Source organism: Pteropus alecto, unplaced genomic scaffold (genome assembly GCF_000325575.1).
Source record: "Pteropus alecto unplaced genomic scaffold, ASM32557v1 scaffold5, whole genome shotgun sequence".
Taxonomy (NCBI): Eukaryota; Metazoa; Chordata; class Mammalia; order Chiroptera; family Pteropodidae; genus Pteropus; species Pteropus alecto.
The window spans coordinates 342369-357621 of NW_006441953.1; the positions used below are offsets into that span (position 1 = coordinate 342369).

Sequence of the window (15253 nt, forward strand, 5' to 3'; positions counted from 1 at the left end):
AAAGAAAAAAGCAAAATATAAATACATTGCTATTTGATCAAAAATGATTTTAATTTCAAATTTTGGTGAGTAAAAAGAGTGAACTAAAAAGCAAGAATGGAGAAAAATGGGTGAGAAAAGAAATGAAGAGAAAAATAAATGGATAAGAAAAGGCAACAGAAAAAGACAATCTAGTTTTACCTGCTCTTCACTTAAGCTAATTCACTATATTATAATTCACTCTCCATGTGAATTATCCAATTAATCACTGTTCAGAGTCCTTTATCTTTATACTTTAGTTTCCCTAGAGCAATATTCGTACAACATCAGTACAGCTTCCTTAAGCTGTAGTGAGAAATAAAACACTATTTTCTCTAGTTTCATACTCAAAGGTTCATGTCTAGAATTTTTTTTCTTAATTATAAGGTTATCTAGTAAAGTCAAATCCCTAAAACCCAGTTCATAATTTTTCAACTCTACCTAATTCTTCTACTTTAAGTAGAAGTGTATCACAAGGTAAAAATAAAATACTGAGACAATATTTAACAGAGTGAATAAACTAAAAGGAGAGGATATTATGGAGTTTGCCTATGTATAAAGATAGCTTTAGGAAAGAACAGAAACAAAACTACCATTAACATAAGTGGGATACTGAAGATGCTGTAGGTATTGTCCTCAATTTATCTCTTATATGAAATTTTCCTGCTTTCATATATACATAAGACAAACCAATTCTTTATCCTCTTTCAATATTATTATCTAAACTCTGTTCTGTATCAAAAAATTGAAATAATTTTCCTTAAAAATAATGATCTGGAATTTTATGGTTTTTAGTTACTTTAAAAGATGGAAACTTCCATGAAGTTGGAATTGTACTGACTGATTTTATAAAGAATATAAAGCATAAGACACTCAGAGTTCAATTCTTTGATGTCTATTATTTTACTGACTTATTATTCAAACACTTTTTATGTGTTACAACATTTAAAAATTACTTTAGTATAAACTGTAGTTGAGATATAAATAATTTATTCCTACCTGAGAACTCCATCTACTTGGTCTTTGGTGTAGCCTTTTCCACTTTCACCACCACCAGATGTGCCGTCTTTTGTGCAATTAGGCTTGCTTTGATCACCACTACCTGATGGTTTTCTGCAATGAGGGCTATTTCCAGCTGTGCTTCCATTTTTCATAATTATTTCCAATAGTGCTGTAGAAAGATACAGAAAGCATACTATGCCTGATTACATACACAAGATCTTAAGAAAGTTATAAAGTTGACAAACTAAGAATCATGTACTCTAAAATATTCACCATAAGGTTATTAAAAATAGTAAGTATTCCCTGATGCACTTAACTGTTTATAGACCACTAATCACCATTTAGAAATATAATATTAAAAAATTTACAGCTAATAACTCAAAATTACTACCTTTCAATTATGACCTACTTTTATTTGTCATATTATATGGTTAAACCAGAGAATACCAAAGGAAAAAAAAGGTAGTTTTTAAAATAGCCAATGAAATATCTACAACTAACCAAAAATTAGACTTCCTATTTACTTCTCGATAGCAATTATGGCAGGTAAAAGACACTGGAGTAATACCTTCAAAATGCTCAGGGTAAAATAACTGCCAACTTGAGTTCGGCACTAATTTTCTAGAAAATGCACAAGATTAGAAAGATTTTCAAACAAACAAAAACAGAAATTTTACTACTAAGATTTCTAGAGGATATCGTAATCTGTATTTTTTGGGCAGAAGGAAAATGCTTCCAGACAGGCTGTAAAAGTTAATGGTCAGCAAATATTGTGATAAATGTATGAGTAAAACTAAACATTGGGTCTATAAAACAATAATCGGTATGTCTAGAATTTGCTTTAAATACTGACAGGGCATAAAAAAGGAGGTAGAGAGAATATATGAAATAAGATTGGCCATATATTTTCATAATGGTTAAAGATAGAAGGGTGATAGAGGTTGATTATACTATTCTCTTTTCTTCTGTGGATGCTTGAAACTTCCCATAATAAGTTAAAACTACATAAAAAAACCGAACAGAACTAAAAGGAAAAAAATGGAGAAACCAACCACAATGATAGACAATTTTAACACATTTCAATCAATAACTAACACCAGGTAGATTTTTAAAAATCACTAAAGATACAAATGACACAAACATCTAATTTATCAAGCTTGGTCTAATAGATATAACATTATATCCCACAAATGGTGAATGTCATTCTTCATAGGCACACGAAGAATGCAAATTGACTACATTATACCTACGCCATAATGTTATCCTCTTCAAATCTCAAATAAGTATCATATATACCAATCTATGAGCCGAATGCATTTAAGTGATTACAAAAATGTAACTAGAAAGATTACAAAGGATTAGAAAGAAAAAAATTAGACAACTCTTGTATCAAAGAAATAATCAGAATAGAAATAAGAAAACAGTTGAGTAAGAATGAACTCCTACATATCAGAACTTGTGCATCAACAAATGGTACTGGGACAATTGGATATCCACATGCGAAAGAATGACTTTGGATCCTTTCTTCACACCATACAGAAAAATTAGTTCAAAATAGACCACATGCCTAAAAGTAAGAACAAAAACTATAAAACTCTTTGAAGAAAACATAGGAGTAAATCTTTGTGACCTTGATTTAGGCAAGACATTCTTAGATATGATAGCAAAAGTATAAATGACAAAAGTAAAACAGAGAAACTGGACTTTATCAAAACTAAAAATGTCTGCCCTTCAAAGAATATTATCAATAAAGTAAAAAGACAATCCACAGAATGAGAGAAGATATTTTCAAGATATTTACAAGATCATATATGTCATGAAAGAGACAAATATCCAAAATATATAAAGAACTCTTACAATTCAATAATAAAACCAAAAAACACAATTTTAAAATGTGCTAAGGACCTGAATAGACAGTCTCCAAATTGATATAAAGATGGCCAATAAACACACAAAGTTGCTTAATATCAAATAGCTATTAGGCAAATGAAAATTAAAACTACAATGAACTACCACTTCGCATCCACTAGGATGACTATAATCAAAAATATGGACAATAACAAATATTGGCAAAGATGTGGAGAAACTGGAACACTCATACATTGTTGATAGGAATGTAAAATGTTGTGGCCTCTCTGAAAAATCATCTGGTAGTTCCTTAAAAGATTAAACATATAGTTACTATTTGACCTCACAATCCTATCCATGGGTATATACCCAAGAGAAATGAAAACTACACAAAAACTGGTGCACAAATGTTCATCACAGCATTGCTGATAATAGAAAAATAGTGGAAACAATCCATCATCTGATTAATTCATCAATAAAATGTGATATGTTTGTACAATGGAATATTATTCAACAATGAAAAATGAAATACTGATCCATACTACAGTAAGGGCGAACCTTGAAAACATACTAAGTGCAAAAAGCTGGTCACAAAAGGCCCATAGAATAGGCAAATCTACAGAGATAGAAATTAGGTTAGTCACTGCTGAGGGCTAGTGGGAAGGGAAGGATGAAATGGGAGAAATGAGTGATGGTTAATGAGCGTAGGTTTCATTTTGAGGTGTTCTAAAAGTTCTAAAAGTGATTATTGTAATGGTTGCACAACTCCGTGCAATACATATATCTATATCTATAGATAATTATAGATATTTAAATCCTATCATTGGCAAATTTTCAAACATATATTTATTATTATACTTATATATATATAAATGAATTTATTTCTACCATATTTGTTCCCCTAATGCATTCAAGAGGTCACCAAAGACATAAGAAATTCAGTTTTTATAATAATGTAGTTGTAGCTGGTACAGAAAGGCTCTTAATTAGACAGCAATCTATTACTTATTAACAGGATAAGTATAACATATAGTACATAGTCAGCTTAACTATAGCTTAGTTCTTATTTAATGCAATCACAATGTTAACCTTGAGATCAGAAGCCATCATGGTCTATGGCTTAAAAGTCACAACTTTTAAGTATGAAAAACTTTATGGAAATTCTCAAAGGCCGTAATAGTAGCTTAAAATTTAAATCTCTGCAAATGCTCTCATAAAATCAGAGCAATTAGATAGCAAAATAAAAACTTCATCCACAAAACCCAAAATACAAGAAGATGGAGATGACCCACAACAGCTACAAGGTCGATGTGGGTATTATCATCTGCGTGGGAAGAAGTAGAGGATAGTAACAGGGCATGTGCTAGTCCACAGAATAAAAGAATTCCAAAATTATCAACAGAAACTCACTAAATAGCACAGCAGACAAAACTGAGAAAGGTGTATAGAAAGAAATGGGTTTTGCTCACTATAATAGCACGTGAATGAAAAGGTTCATGATAAACTCTTAAGGGTACAGAACGCTACAGTTCCTAAAATCTCAAAACAAATCAGTCAGAGCTCTCTTCCAGAACAAAGTCACACTGAGGAGAAACTACTGGAAACAGGACCCAAACTGAAGAGAACAAAGGCAATAGAAAAAAAGAGAAACTCCAGATAAAGTGGGGAAGGAGAAAGGAATGAGATCTTATACACCAAGGTGACCTATTTTCAACCATTACACAAAAAATGAAGAAGGATCTCTGTGTATTTAGAAAGGCTAAGTAACTTCACATAAAAATAATTGAAGGAAAATGATAGAAGTGAAATCTGATAAAAAGTTATTATAAGAAAAAAAGAGAATAGGAATAAGATAAATCCCTGAAAACAATGAAAGCACACCGCAAAGACTTGCTGACAAAACAGGTAAACACTATAACCTAGTACTTTCAAACCATGCTGAAAAGACTTCAAGAAATTAAAGGTAATACAAAGTAACAACATATTTAGAATTAAGACAACCCCCAAAAGTATCTATCTCTCTATCAGAAATAAGAAATCAATTCAAAAAAGAATAAACTAGGAGAAACAAGGAGTTAATAAACACAACATATAATGTTGCGTAAGTGGAACAGAATATAGGAGAGGAACTTTTTTTTAAATGAAAAAGACAAAAACTAGAAAGAAAATGGCAAATATTGTAGTTAAAGAAGATCCAACATACGTATCAGTCCTGACGAAGAAAGATAAAACAGATATACAGTGACTGGAGAAAACTTTTGATATAAAAACAGAAACATCTGAAGCCATATAATGAAAGGGCAAATTACATGTCTAGGAATATTAACCCAGAATAATGCCAGAATAACGAATACCAAGATATAGTCTAATAAAATTAACTGGGCTTCCAGACAAAAAGATCAAATGACTTATGAAGGAAAGAAAACTAGATTGTTATCAGTCTTTGCTCATCAGTAGTACTTGCGCAAAACAACAGAATAACATATTTAGATATCTAAAGAAAGAAAACTGAAGCCAAGGATTTTATAACCACCAAAATAACTTCAAGCATTAAGACCACAGATGAACTGTTTTCAACATTCCAGAACTTAGGAAGCACAGTTCCTAGAAGGCTTTCCTAGGAATCTACTAGAGAACAAGTTTCAGGAATCCAAAATAATCAGAGATACATAAGGACTGATGGGAAAATTAAAAGTATCGTGACCTACAAAGATTAAATGATGATTAAGAGGGAAAGCAAATAGTATGCAATGATAATATGTTCCGACACTGTAGATAGATTCAAATATTTTTAAAATGGTGGGCGTCCTCTTTCTTTTTACTTGGAAAAAAAAAAAAAGATTGGTCTTTCCTTCCCTTTTCTTTCTTTTGGCAGCTGAGGCCTAGAGCAAGGAAGCTTACTGTGACCAAGCAGGCAGTCATAGCCAAAAACAGGATGACCTTGACAGGGCCTGCACCAATGGGGTCAAGGAGACAACTCATTACAGATGAAAATGAGTAAGTAAATTGAAGATAGCAGGAGCCACGTTTTTCACTGTCAGAGAATGGAATTAAAAATATGGAAATACAAGACAGAATGAACTATGCAGTGGACTAAAATGGGAAGGGGTGTGAGTCTTGCAGATATCAAAAGTAATATAGATTAAACTAATATAGATTAAATTACTACGGATGTGTGTATTCCCATGTACACAGGACACAAAGATATACATACACATACATATACATACATGCATTCATACATATATTTCCTAGCTTTGTCTACTGAAGAGACCTAGAGGCAATGATATCCCTGTTGCAGTGAGCTTATCTAGTGTCTAGAACTGTTTCTAAGCATAGGTGTCTACTAAAAGAATCCAGGCTCTTTGGAGAAACAGCTGATTCCCAAGGCAAAAAGTAAAAAGTGGGACTGAAAATATTTTTGTGGAATCAAGTAAGGACAATCAATGATGAGGACATGGCAAAAAGACACAGGGCTCTTTCTGAGGCAATCTAAGCATCAAAATAAATAACAATAGTTATCAGATTAAATAGGAATCCATGAATCCACACTAATAAATTAAATAAGTTAATGACAACTAATAAATTGTAAAAAGAATGATGGAATTAGAAAACCACCATTTGGCAACCATCAGAAATTTATCCAAGAATCATCAATGCATGCTAAAAGAAGTTAGTGAAAGTATGTTATAGAACAGGTCATTTACAGTCTCAAAGTAGTTTCCCACAAAATATATTTTTAATTGTGAAGGGAAAAAAATCTAAGTTTACAGTGGAGAAACCTGGCAATTACTAATTTAACCAAGTGATCAAAGTTAATCTCACCAGTGAGGACCAAATCAATATGCGTCTCCTGACATGTTACACTAAGAAAACATCTCTTCTATGGTATTTCTGTCAAAAGTTTGTATGTGGAAATATACCCCAAATTGAGGTAAATTCTATAAAATAAATGGCCAATACATATCAAAAATGCCACAGAAGAGAAAAGATGATACCTGGAGGAAGAAAATGTCCCTAAGTGCAACATGTGCCCTTTTGACTATCACACATAATTGGAAAAACTGGCAGAATTTGAACAAGGTACATGCATTAATTTCATGAATCTGATGATTATATTGTGTTTTGTAAAGAGTGCCCCTGTCTTAGAAAATATACACAATTATTTAGGGGTAACAGGATGTCATGTCTACAACTTACCTTTAGTTCAAGAAAAATATATAATAAGAACAAATTGTGTGTATATAGGAAGCGATACCAGAGAGGGAGAGGAGGGCATGATAAAACAAATGTGGTAAAATTTTATTCAATAGGAAGCCTGAGTAAAATGAATATGAGAAGTTGGCACTATTTTTGTGACTTTTCTGTAAGATTGAAATTAAAAAAAAATTAAAATGGGGAGGAAAAATGGAGAAAATATATGCAAAGAAAATTTAACTGTTTTCAATAATTATATAGTAGGTAGTGTTAGTACTACTACTCTGAAACTATTACGTATATGATGTGGCATAAAGCAAATAAATAATCGTGACATATCTATCATTTACAATGGCCTTAAGAATAAGAATTACTACTATGGAAGGTAGGAGATAGCAATATGAGCTAGAACAGTTTAAGTGAACACCACAAAGTACTTAACTTGAATCAGAATAATAGTAATATAAACTCATAAGCTGTTTCAGCATTAAAAAAAAAAATTATTTCCAAGTCTGTATATAGAAAGGCCCATAGATAATGAACAATCTACTACCCACAGCATCTTTAATAGCCAGATGGTAATGCTGAAACACCATTTTCCACTAAAAGAAACTAGGGCTAATTGGAAATATGGTTAATTCTAGGTGTACAACAGGAAATGTATAAGAGGAGCCTGAAACATTCTATTATACCAAAGAGCAAGGTAACTATTAAAGACTACTGGGAGTGTGTTGATCAGACTCAGGAGCGAACTAACCTAAAGCAGCTTTCACTGCTTTTGGAGAAAGGGAACCAACTCTTTTTCTTGAAAACTGATAAAAGCAATCAAGTCTTTTCTATGTGAATTATACCACTGCGTAATCCTAAAACAGGTGAAGAAGAAGTGTCTCTTTATAGAAGTATTTCACCTAATAAATGAAGAAATTATTTTTTAAAAACTGTGAACCTAGATATGAAAGTGGTTATATGTGTTTAGTATTTACAGGTGGCTATAAACTTCCCATGCATGCTTAGTTAGACGTTATCTGTACGTTCGTTCCCTTTCATGTTGGGCACAGATATGTGTTTTTCTGGACATTAATAGCTATATGCTGAATATTGCTATAGCAGGATCATATAGTTTGTTTTAGATTTTCAATACTTATTATTCTGAAAATTTTTCTATAATTTCATGCATAAGAGTTCTGCTTAACAAGGGATGTGTGTGTACATGTGCTCACACCAAACACTCTTTGGTTCCAAAGAGTGAAAATTTGCACAAGTTTGATTACCTTTGAGTCTCAATATCCAGTTTTGTCATCTTAAAAATGGAATCGGCAAGGCTTTCTATATTAATAATCACTGAAATCAATGCCTGAGAAGGTAAGATAATTCAGTTCAAATACTGCCAGAATTTAGAACACCCTGAATTTTTCTGATTTATTAAATGTCTTAACTATCACGAGATCTCATTTACAACAATGCAGTATTACAAACATTAGTTGAACAGATATAGTACTTATAAACCAGATTACATTTACTTTTAGTCTTAAAACTATTCAACCTTACTTTATGCATTCACTTTCCAGACATACTGCTTTGCTTGGTGTTTTAACATAGTCTGCATATTAAAAACCATTGAAAAAGTAAATATACTATTAAAAGTTTATGTGAATAACCCAAAAGTGAAGAACCAAGGTCTGTTTTTATTTAATAAGTTTCTGCCACACACCTGTTATGTATAATGTCCATCATTAGCAGACTCTAAAATAAGAACACGATTTGTAAAACAAATGGATTTTCCTCCTCCTCCTCACAAACTTGAAGTAACTTTTACTTGTGTGATTATAAAGAGTAGTGTTGCTAAGTTCATGTAAAAAGACATAAAATAAAAATCATATATAAATCCCACACAAGAAAAAAAATCACTCAACCATTTTGGTATATTTAACTCTAGTTACTCTAGTTAGCTATCTGTATAGCTTTTTAGATATTTTTAACAAAACTAGAATAGTCTACATATATCTGCAGTCTACCTTCATTTAATTCATAATATATTGTGTGTATCATTTTATAGCAATAAATATAGGTCCACATCATCATTTTTTTAGACCTTATTCAAGACTATTGCAATAAAGGAGATAGATCAGGCTCAACTCAGAAGTCCACAAAGACAGCTAGAGATTTATAGCCAATGAGCAGAGTGAGGGGGTCAGAGGATAAAAAATTACTGAGCTGCATCATCTTTTTTAATACACCGTATATAAATGCAATGCAATTTATTTAATCAATTTCCACTAATGGACATTTATACTCTTTTCAAATTTTTGCTACAGTGACAAACCTTATGTATACATTTTTGCACATTTGTCAGATTACAGAAAAGTTTCATTTCTAAAATATATTACTGTGAAAAGTCTTATAGCTATAGATTTTTCATCTGATTATTTAATAAATCATCTTTATTAAACGGAATAAAATTATATAAACAGGTATTTTCTGGAAAATCCAGGCTTATAAATACCACAAATACATGCAAAAGATTGTCAGGCTCCTAGGGAATAAAAAGATGATTAAAATTAAAATGGTTCCTGACGGCGAAAGAGTTTTTAATCGAGGAGAGAGAGAGAGCTATGTACTTAAGACAATACAAGGAAAGAATGCAGCAAGGCAGAGAGAATTACATGTTACTAAGCACGGAATGAGCATTTGAATCTAAATGGAGATTAATCCTAACTTAAAGCAATTATTTTGTGCTCAAATGCGTAACTAAAAAAATTATAGAAAAGAGATAGATATTACACTGTTAATTCCAAGGCAATATCCAAAAATTATACATGGCATTCTGACAGCACTTGAAATATTCTTATAAGAATGGGGGGAAGGTTATGGATGAGGAAACTGAAGCTCAGGAAAGGAAAAGAGAATGACAGGAATTGAGCTATTATTATGTTCGACAGATAATTCATATTTTAAAGGACTTTTATTTTTCACTTTTTGTGCCTGGCACGAAAAGTGTGCATTCAGTAAATATCTGTTGAATAACTATACCCCCATTTTATTGATGAGAAAATTGAGGCTCAGGAAGATAGTTATGTACGTAAGTCACACAATTACTAAATTAAGGTTCAAAGCCGGATTCAGTATTTTTTCTTCAACTATAATGTCTGAAATCATTTCGCTATTAGCTGAAATTTGGAAATCATTTTATTTTGGTGCTATCAAAGTAATTGTTCTGAATGTATAATTTGTACTTGTCCCTAAATTTTATTTAAGTCAGAAATAGAAAAAAATGGGAACTGTCTTAAAAGGAATAGGTTGGCTAATAATACTCCAGATGTGTAATGAGTTTAAAAAGCTTTATTTTACCATTCTGAGACAAAAGGAGACAGAACTTTGAATTTTTAAATTAGATTTAAATTTCAAAGTAATGTAGCAAAAAAAAAAAAAAAGGAAGAAAAATCTAAACCTCTCTCACATGAGGGAAAAAATTAAAATAGGACTATTTTAATTGCTACTATGCAGAAGATGCTGCAAATTATACATAAGCTATCCATTCATTAAAGCAGACACACAATGGCCTTTTTTTAAGCTGTAGGCTGCCATTTGGTTCAAATTACTGTGAAATTCTAGAAAACAAGAAAAATGCTTTTCTCTAAAAAAAAAATCTATAGTTCAAACTACTTCCCAATTAGCATGAAACACTAATGTATTAAAATAGCAATGTAAAGCATTAAAACAGTGAGATTGTATCTTTCTGCAAAAGTCTAAAACACATCTATAATTCGACAAATATACAGTTTAAGAAACTAAAATGTAATTTACTTTCTTCTGCTGACATTTTTCCAGAATATTTATATTCCCTATGTAGTCGCTACTCATTCTTTCAAACATAAACTGAACTCATTGTATGAAAATATTTGAAAGCTGTAAAATTCAATTCACTTAGAACGGCAATAAATTGCAAAATAATATTCTCAACTAAAAACTTAGAAAGCAACAATGTCCTAGAGCCATTTGAAGATCAAGTTTTTCCTCAAGGAAAACTCTTGTCAATTTTTAAAACTGTTTTATCAATCAGATTTTTCACCTGGCAAGAATAAAATGTAAAGAGGACAAAAATTCTGGAATTTAGCTAGAATTTAGTTTCGTATTTTCCCATTCACTGCATAAAAATAATGGAGATCAATCAAAGCGCAGTGTTTTCTTTTGCCCATCTTAGTATGAAAACTCATCTACAGGAACATTTAGTCAAAACTCTTGAGTTATAAGGGTTTGATGGTAGTCTAGAGTAGGTGAAATTCAGAGATAAAAATATACAATTTCATTTTAACCAAGAGCTTCAATTTCCTTCTACACTAAACATTTCATCAGGAGCTTACAAAAAGGTTGTAGATCTTTCCCTCCCCTGAATTTTTAAATTATTTCAATAAACATCTTCTGAAACATTCTATATAAAATACACTTTGCCAAGTATTTGCACATAGCTTTATTTTAGCTAATGCTCATATCAAACCCGTGACTAAATTTTCACTTTACGCATAACTAAACACAGCTTAGAGAAGCTAAGTAACTTGCCCCTGGTTACAAAGCTGTCAGAGGCGAAGTCTGCATCTGAACTAAGGTTTTTAGACTACACAGCTGTAGCCTATCACTTTATTTGATAATCATATACTGCCACCTTATAATACATTGTACTAATTTTCACTTTATATTTCTTAATTTTTCCTTTGTTCATGTCTTTAAAAGCAACAATTGGCCTACGGCCATGTCATCCTGAACAAGTCCAATCCCGTCTGATCTCAGAAGCTAAGCAGAGTTGAGCCTGGTTAGAATTTGGATGGGAGACCACCTAAGAAGACCAGGTGCTGTAGGTGTAAAATAATAAAAAAACTAAAAATTAAAAAATAAGAGATTGTAAACTGACAAGGTCCTTGCAATCTGTGAGGCCAACCAAGGGTTGCTTAACCTAAAAAAAAAAAAGAAAGAAAAAAAGCAACAACTGTATTGGGCTTTAATATCTTAAAGTATCCTTTAGCAGAATGATTCAAGTTGCTTGTCTGATAGAATGACAGACTACAAGTTTTAAATTTCTCAGAGGCTCACACTTGTAAAATGGAAATGATACCAAAATAATTGAGAGCCTACTGTAAATGCTTTCCATGTATTAACTCATTTAATCCTCACAACCCTATGAAATCAGTACATTATTGTCCCATTTTGCAGATAAAAAAGCTAAAGGCTAAAGAGGTTTTCTAATTTGCTCAAGATTAAGGTTCCAAGTTAGTAGGTGGAGGAGTTAGGCTTCAAAAGCCAAGGTATTCTGTCTCGAGTGGTTACTTGCTTAATGTTCAAATTGTCCCTCCAGGAGTAGATAATGACAAATAAATGACATCATGTATTCATATAGTAGGAAGTGTCAAAAAAATTTAACTCTAGGCAATGGTTTCTTAGATATGACGCCAAAAGCAAAGGCGATAAAAGCTAAAATAGACAAATGGGATTAAAAACTTCTGTGCATTACAGGACACAATTAACAGAATGAAAGACAACCTATAGAATGGGAGAAAAAACACGCAAATCATCTAACTGAATATATAAAATATATAAAAAACTTCCACAACTCAACAATCAAAAAAATACAAATAACCCAGTTAAAAAACAGGCAAAGCACTTGAACTGACATTTCCCCAAAGATGATATTCAAATGGCCAACAAGCATATAAAAAGCTATTCAATCATCACTAATCATCAGAGAAATGCAAATTGAAACCATAATGAGATATCACTTCACATTTGTCCGAATGACTACTATCAAAAACAAACAAGCAAAAAGAAAATAAGTGTTGGTGAGGACGTGGAGAAACTGGAACTCTTGTGCATTGTTGGTAGGAATGTAAAATGGTGACACTGCTGTGGAACAGTACAGAATTACTACCAATATGATCCAGCAATTCCATTTCTCCATATCTATCCACAAGAATTGAAAACAGGATCACAAAGAGAAATTTGTAAAGCCATATTCATAGCAACATTATTCACAATAGCCAAACTATAAGAACAACTTAAATGTTTACTGACAGATGGACAATGAAAATGTGGGATATACATGCAATGGAACATTGTGCAGCTTTAAAAAAGAAAATCCTACTACATGCTACAACGTGGATGAACTTCAAATACATCATGCTAAATGAAATAAGCCAGTTAAAAAAGACAAATACTACAGCAGGTCCTCGAATAACATTGCCTTGTTCAGCTTCATTTTATATATAATGTTGATAAGATGCTGTAGGAACTTAACTCTTGTTTATACTAATTAGCCTATGGCCAATGTGGTTTCATTACAGTCATTTCACTTAAAGTCACAAAGCCTATAGACAACATTAAGTGGGAGAATTGCTATGTATGATTCCACTTATATAAGGTACCTGTAGTGATCAAATTTTAAAAGAAAGTGGAATGGTGGTTGCCAGGAGCTGGTGGGTGGGAAAAATAGAAAGTCGTTTAATTGGTATAGTTTCAATTCTGTAAGATGAAAAATTCCAGAGATCTGTTGCACAACGATGTGAAAACAATTAACACTCCTGAATTGTACACTTTAAAATGGTTAAATTGGAAAAAAAAAAATTAAATTGGTTAATTTTATGTGTTTTTTGCCACATTAAAAAAAAAATTAACTCATTTCTTTCACTTCCCCTTCCTGTCTTCTCTGGCATAGTATTCAATAGCAATGAAAGGATAGAGAAAATCAAAGAATACAAGAGCTTCAGCAATGTAGAAACAAATTATGAAAGCAATAATAAAACAAAACACGTAGCCGCACATTCTTTTCAATAATTTTCTTCTTAACCTAGAAATACCTTGAACCTTCAACAAAACAGTATCCTATTGGAAAGGCAATAGAGAGTAGCGATTAAAGGCCTTTTGGAGCTGGAAAGCTCAAGTACTATTATGACTTTGCTACTAATTTCTGTGTGACCTTGGCTAAGATACTTTCATTCATTCATCCATTCATCCATTCATCCATTCATCCATTCATCCATCCAATGGTCCATCCATCAAAAAGGCAGTCTGTTTCCCTACTAGTAAACCTGGTCAAATGAATCCTGTACCTCTACATAAGATTGTTTTGAGGCGTAAATAAAGTAATTCATATATAACACTAGGCACAAGACCTGGCACTTTGTAAGTGCTCAATAAATGTTGGCTATTATTATTACTTTAAAGCATAGAGATCAGGACATGAACAGGGTGAATATAACTAAAAGAAGTTCCTTAGAGATGTACCCATTTGTGGATAATTTTGGTGTTATCAAATCAGACACTACTTAATAAATCACCACCTACTCTTTATCATTCTTGCCAAATTTATGCTTTTCTCTTCTAAATGAACTCCCTCCCAGGGAAAAGCAATTGTTATTTCAGGCATTCGAAAATGCTTGCTTTGGGAACAATGTTCTACCCCAGAGATGGTGGAACCTGAGACCTGTACCTTAGCGACTAGAGTTCCCAGTTCCTCTCACTTCATTAGGGGCCTAGGCCTTATTTGGGAGTGAGTATAGGTACAGGGAGGGCCGCAGAACCAAAATCCCAGATATAACGCCGACACTCTGGTGAGACTGAGACAAGATTAGACAAATATCCCAGGCACACTCTCCCGAGAGAATGGCAGCCAGACATTCCCGAAAACGGATCAGAAAGCCGGCAACTCTCGCCGGTTAGCTGAGAGCCGGCATCTTACAGGCAGGGGGAGTCTCGGCAGCCCGTCCCGGGCCCTCCCGCAGCCCGGCCCGGGACGGTTGGGGCAGGAGCTGAGGTGTGTTGGGATGCTCTCCCCAGGGTCCCGCCGAGGGGTCGGCTGACCCGCGGCCCCGCCGGCTCCCGGAGGAGTGATGGTGGGGTCGGAGGCGGGCTACGCGGCAGTGTGGGGTACCAGCAGGGAGGGAAGGGACATTGAGGGCCTCACCGCGGGCCGACGGCAGTGGATAGAGCTTCTCGGCCTTCTGCAGGAAACGCTGGGCCTTCTCGCGATTACCGGCGTTCAGGGCCTCCCGGGCTATTTCGACACATTTCTCCGCCTCATCCCGGTTCCCCTCCATGGCTTACACCTTCTTCCGTTTCCTCCGGGAGCGCAGCTACGAGGGGCGGAAGCCACCGCCGAGGAGGCGAGGCCGGCCCGGGCGGGGGCGTGCGGAGGCGAGCGGGG

General features: G+C 33.6%; 1 protein-coding gene and 1 pseudogene across 1 annotated transcript in view; one reads left to right on the top strand and one right to left on the bottom strand.

The window, feature by feature from the left end:
• Nucleotides 1–15237, bottom strand: part of DNAJB14 (DnaJ heat shock protein family (Hsp40) member B14) — a 40145-nt gene extending 24908 nt beyond the window's left edge. Inside the window, exons 1-2 of the mRNA XM_006918867.3 lie at nucleotides 15014–15237; nucleotides 1018–1189 (exon numbers count right to left, since the gene is read on the bottom strand). Coding sequence (XP_006918929.1) covers nucleotides 1018–1189; nucleotides 15014–15146 — 305 coding nt within the window. The 5' untranslated portion in view covers nucleotides 15147–15237. The remainder of the gene's footprint in view (nucleotides 1–1017; nucleotides 1190–15013) is intronic.
• On the top strand, nucleotides 11803–11921 carry LOC112485699 (annotated as a pseudogene).
• Nucleotides 15238–15253: the final 16 nt, after the last annotated feature.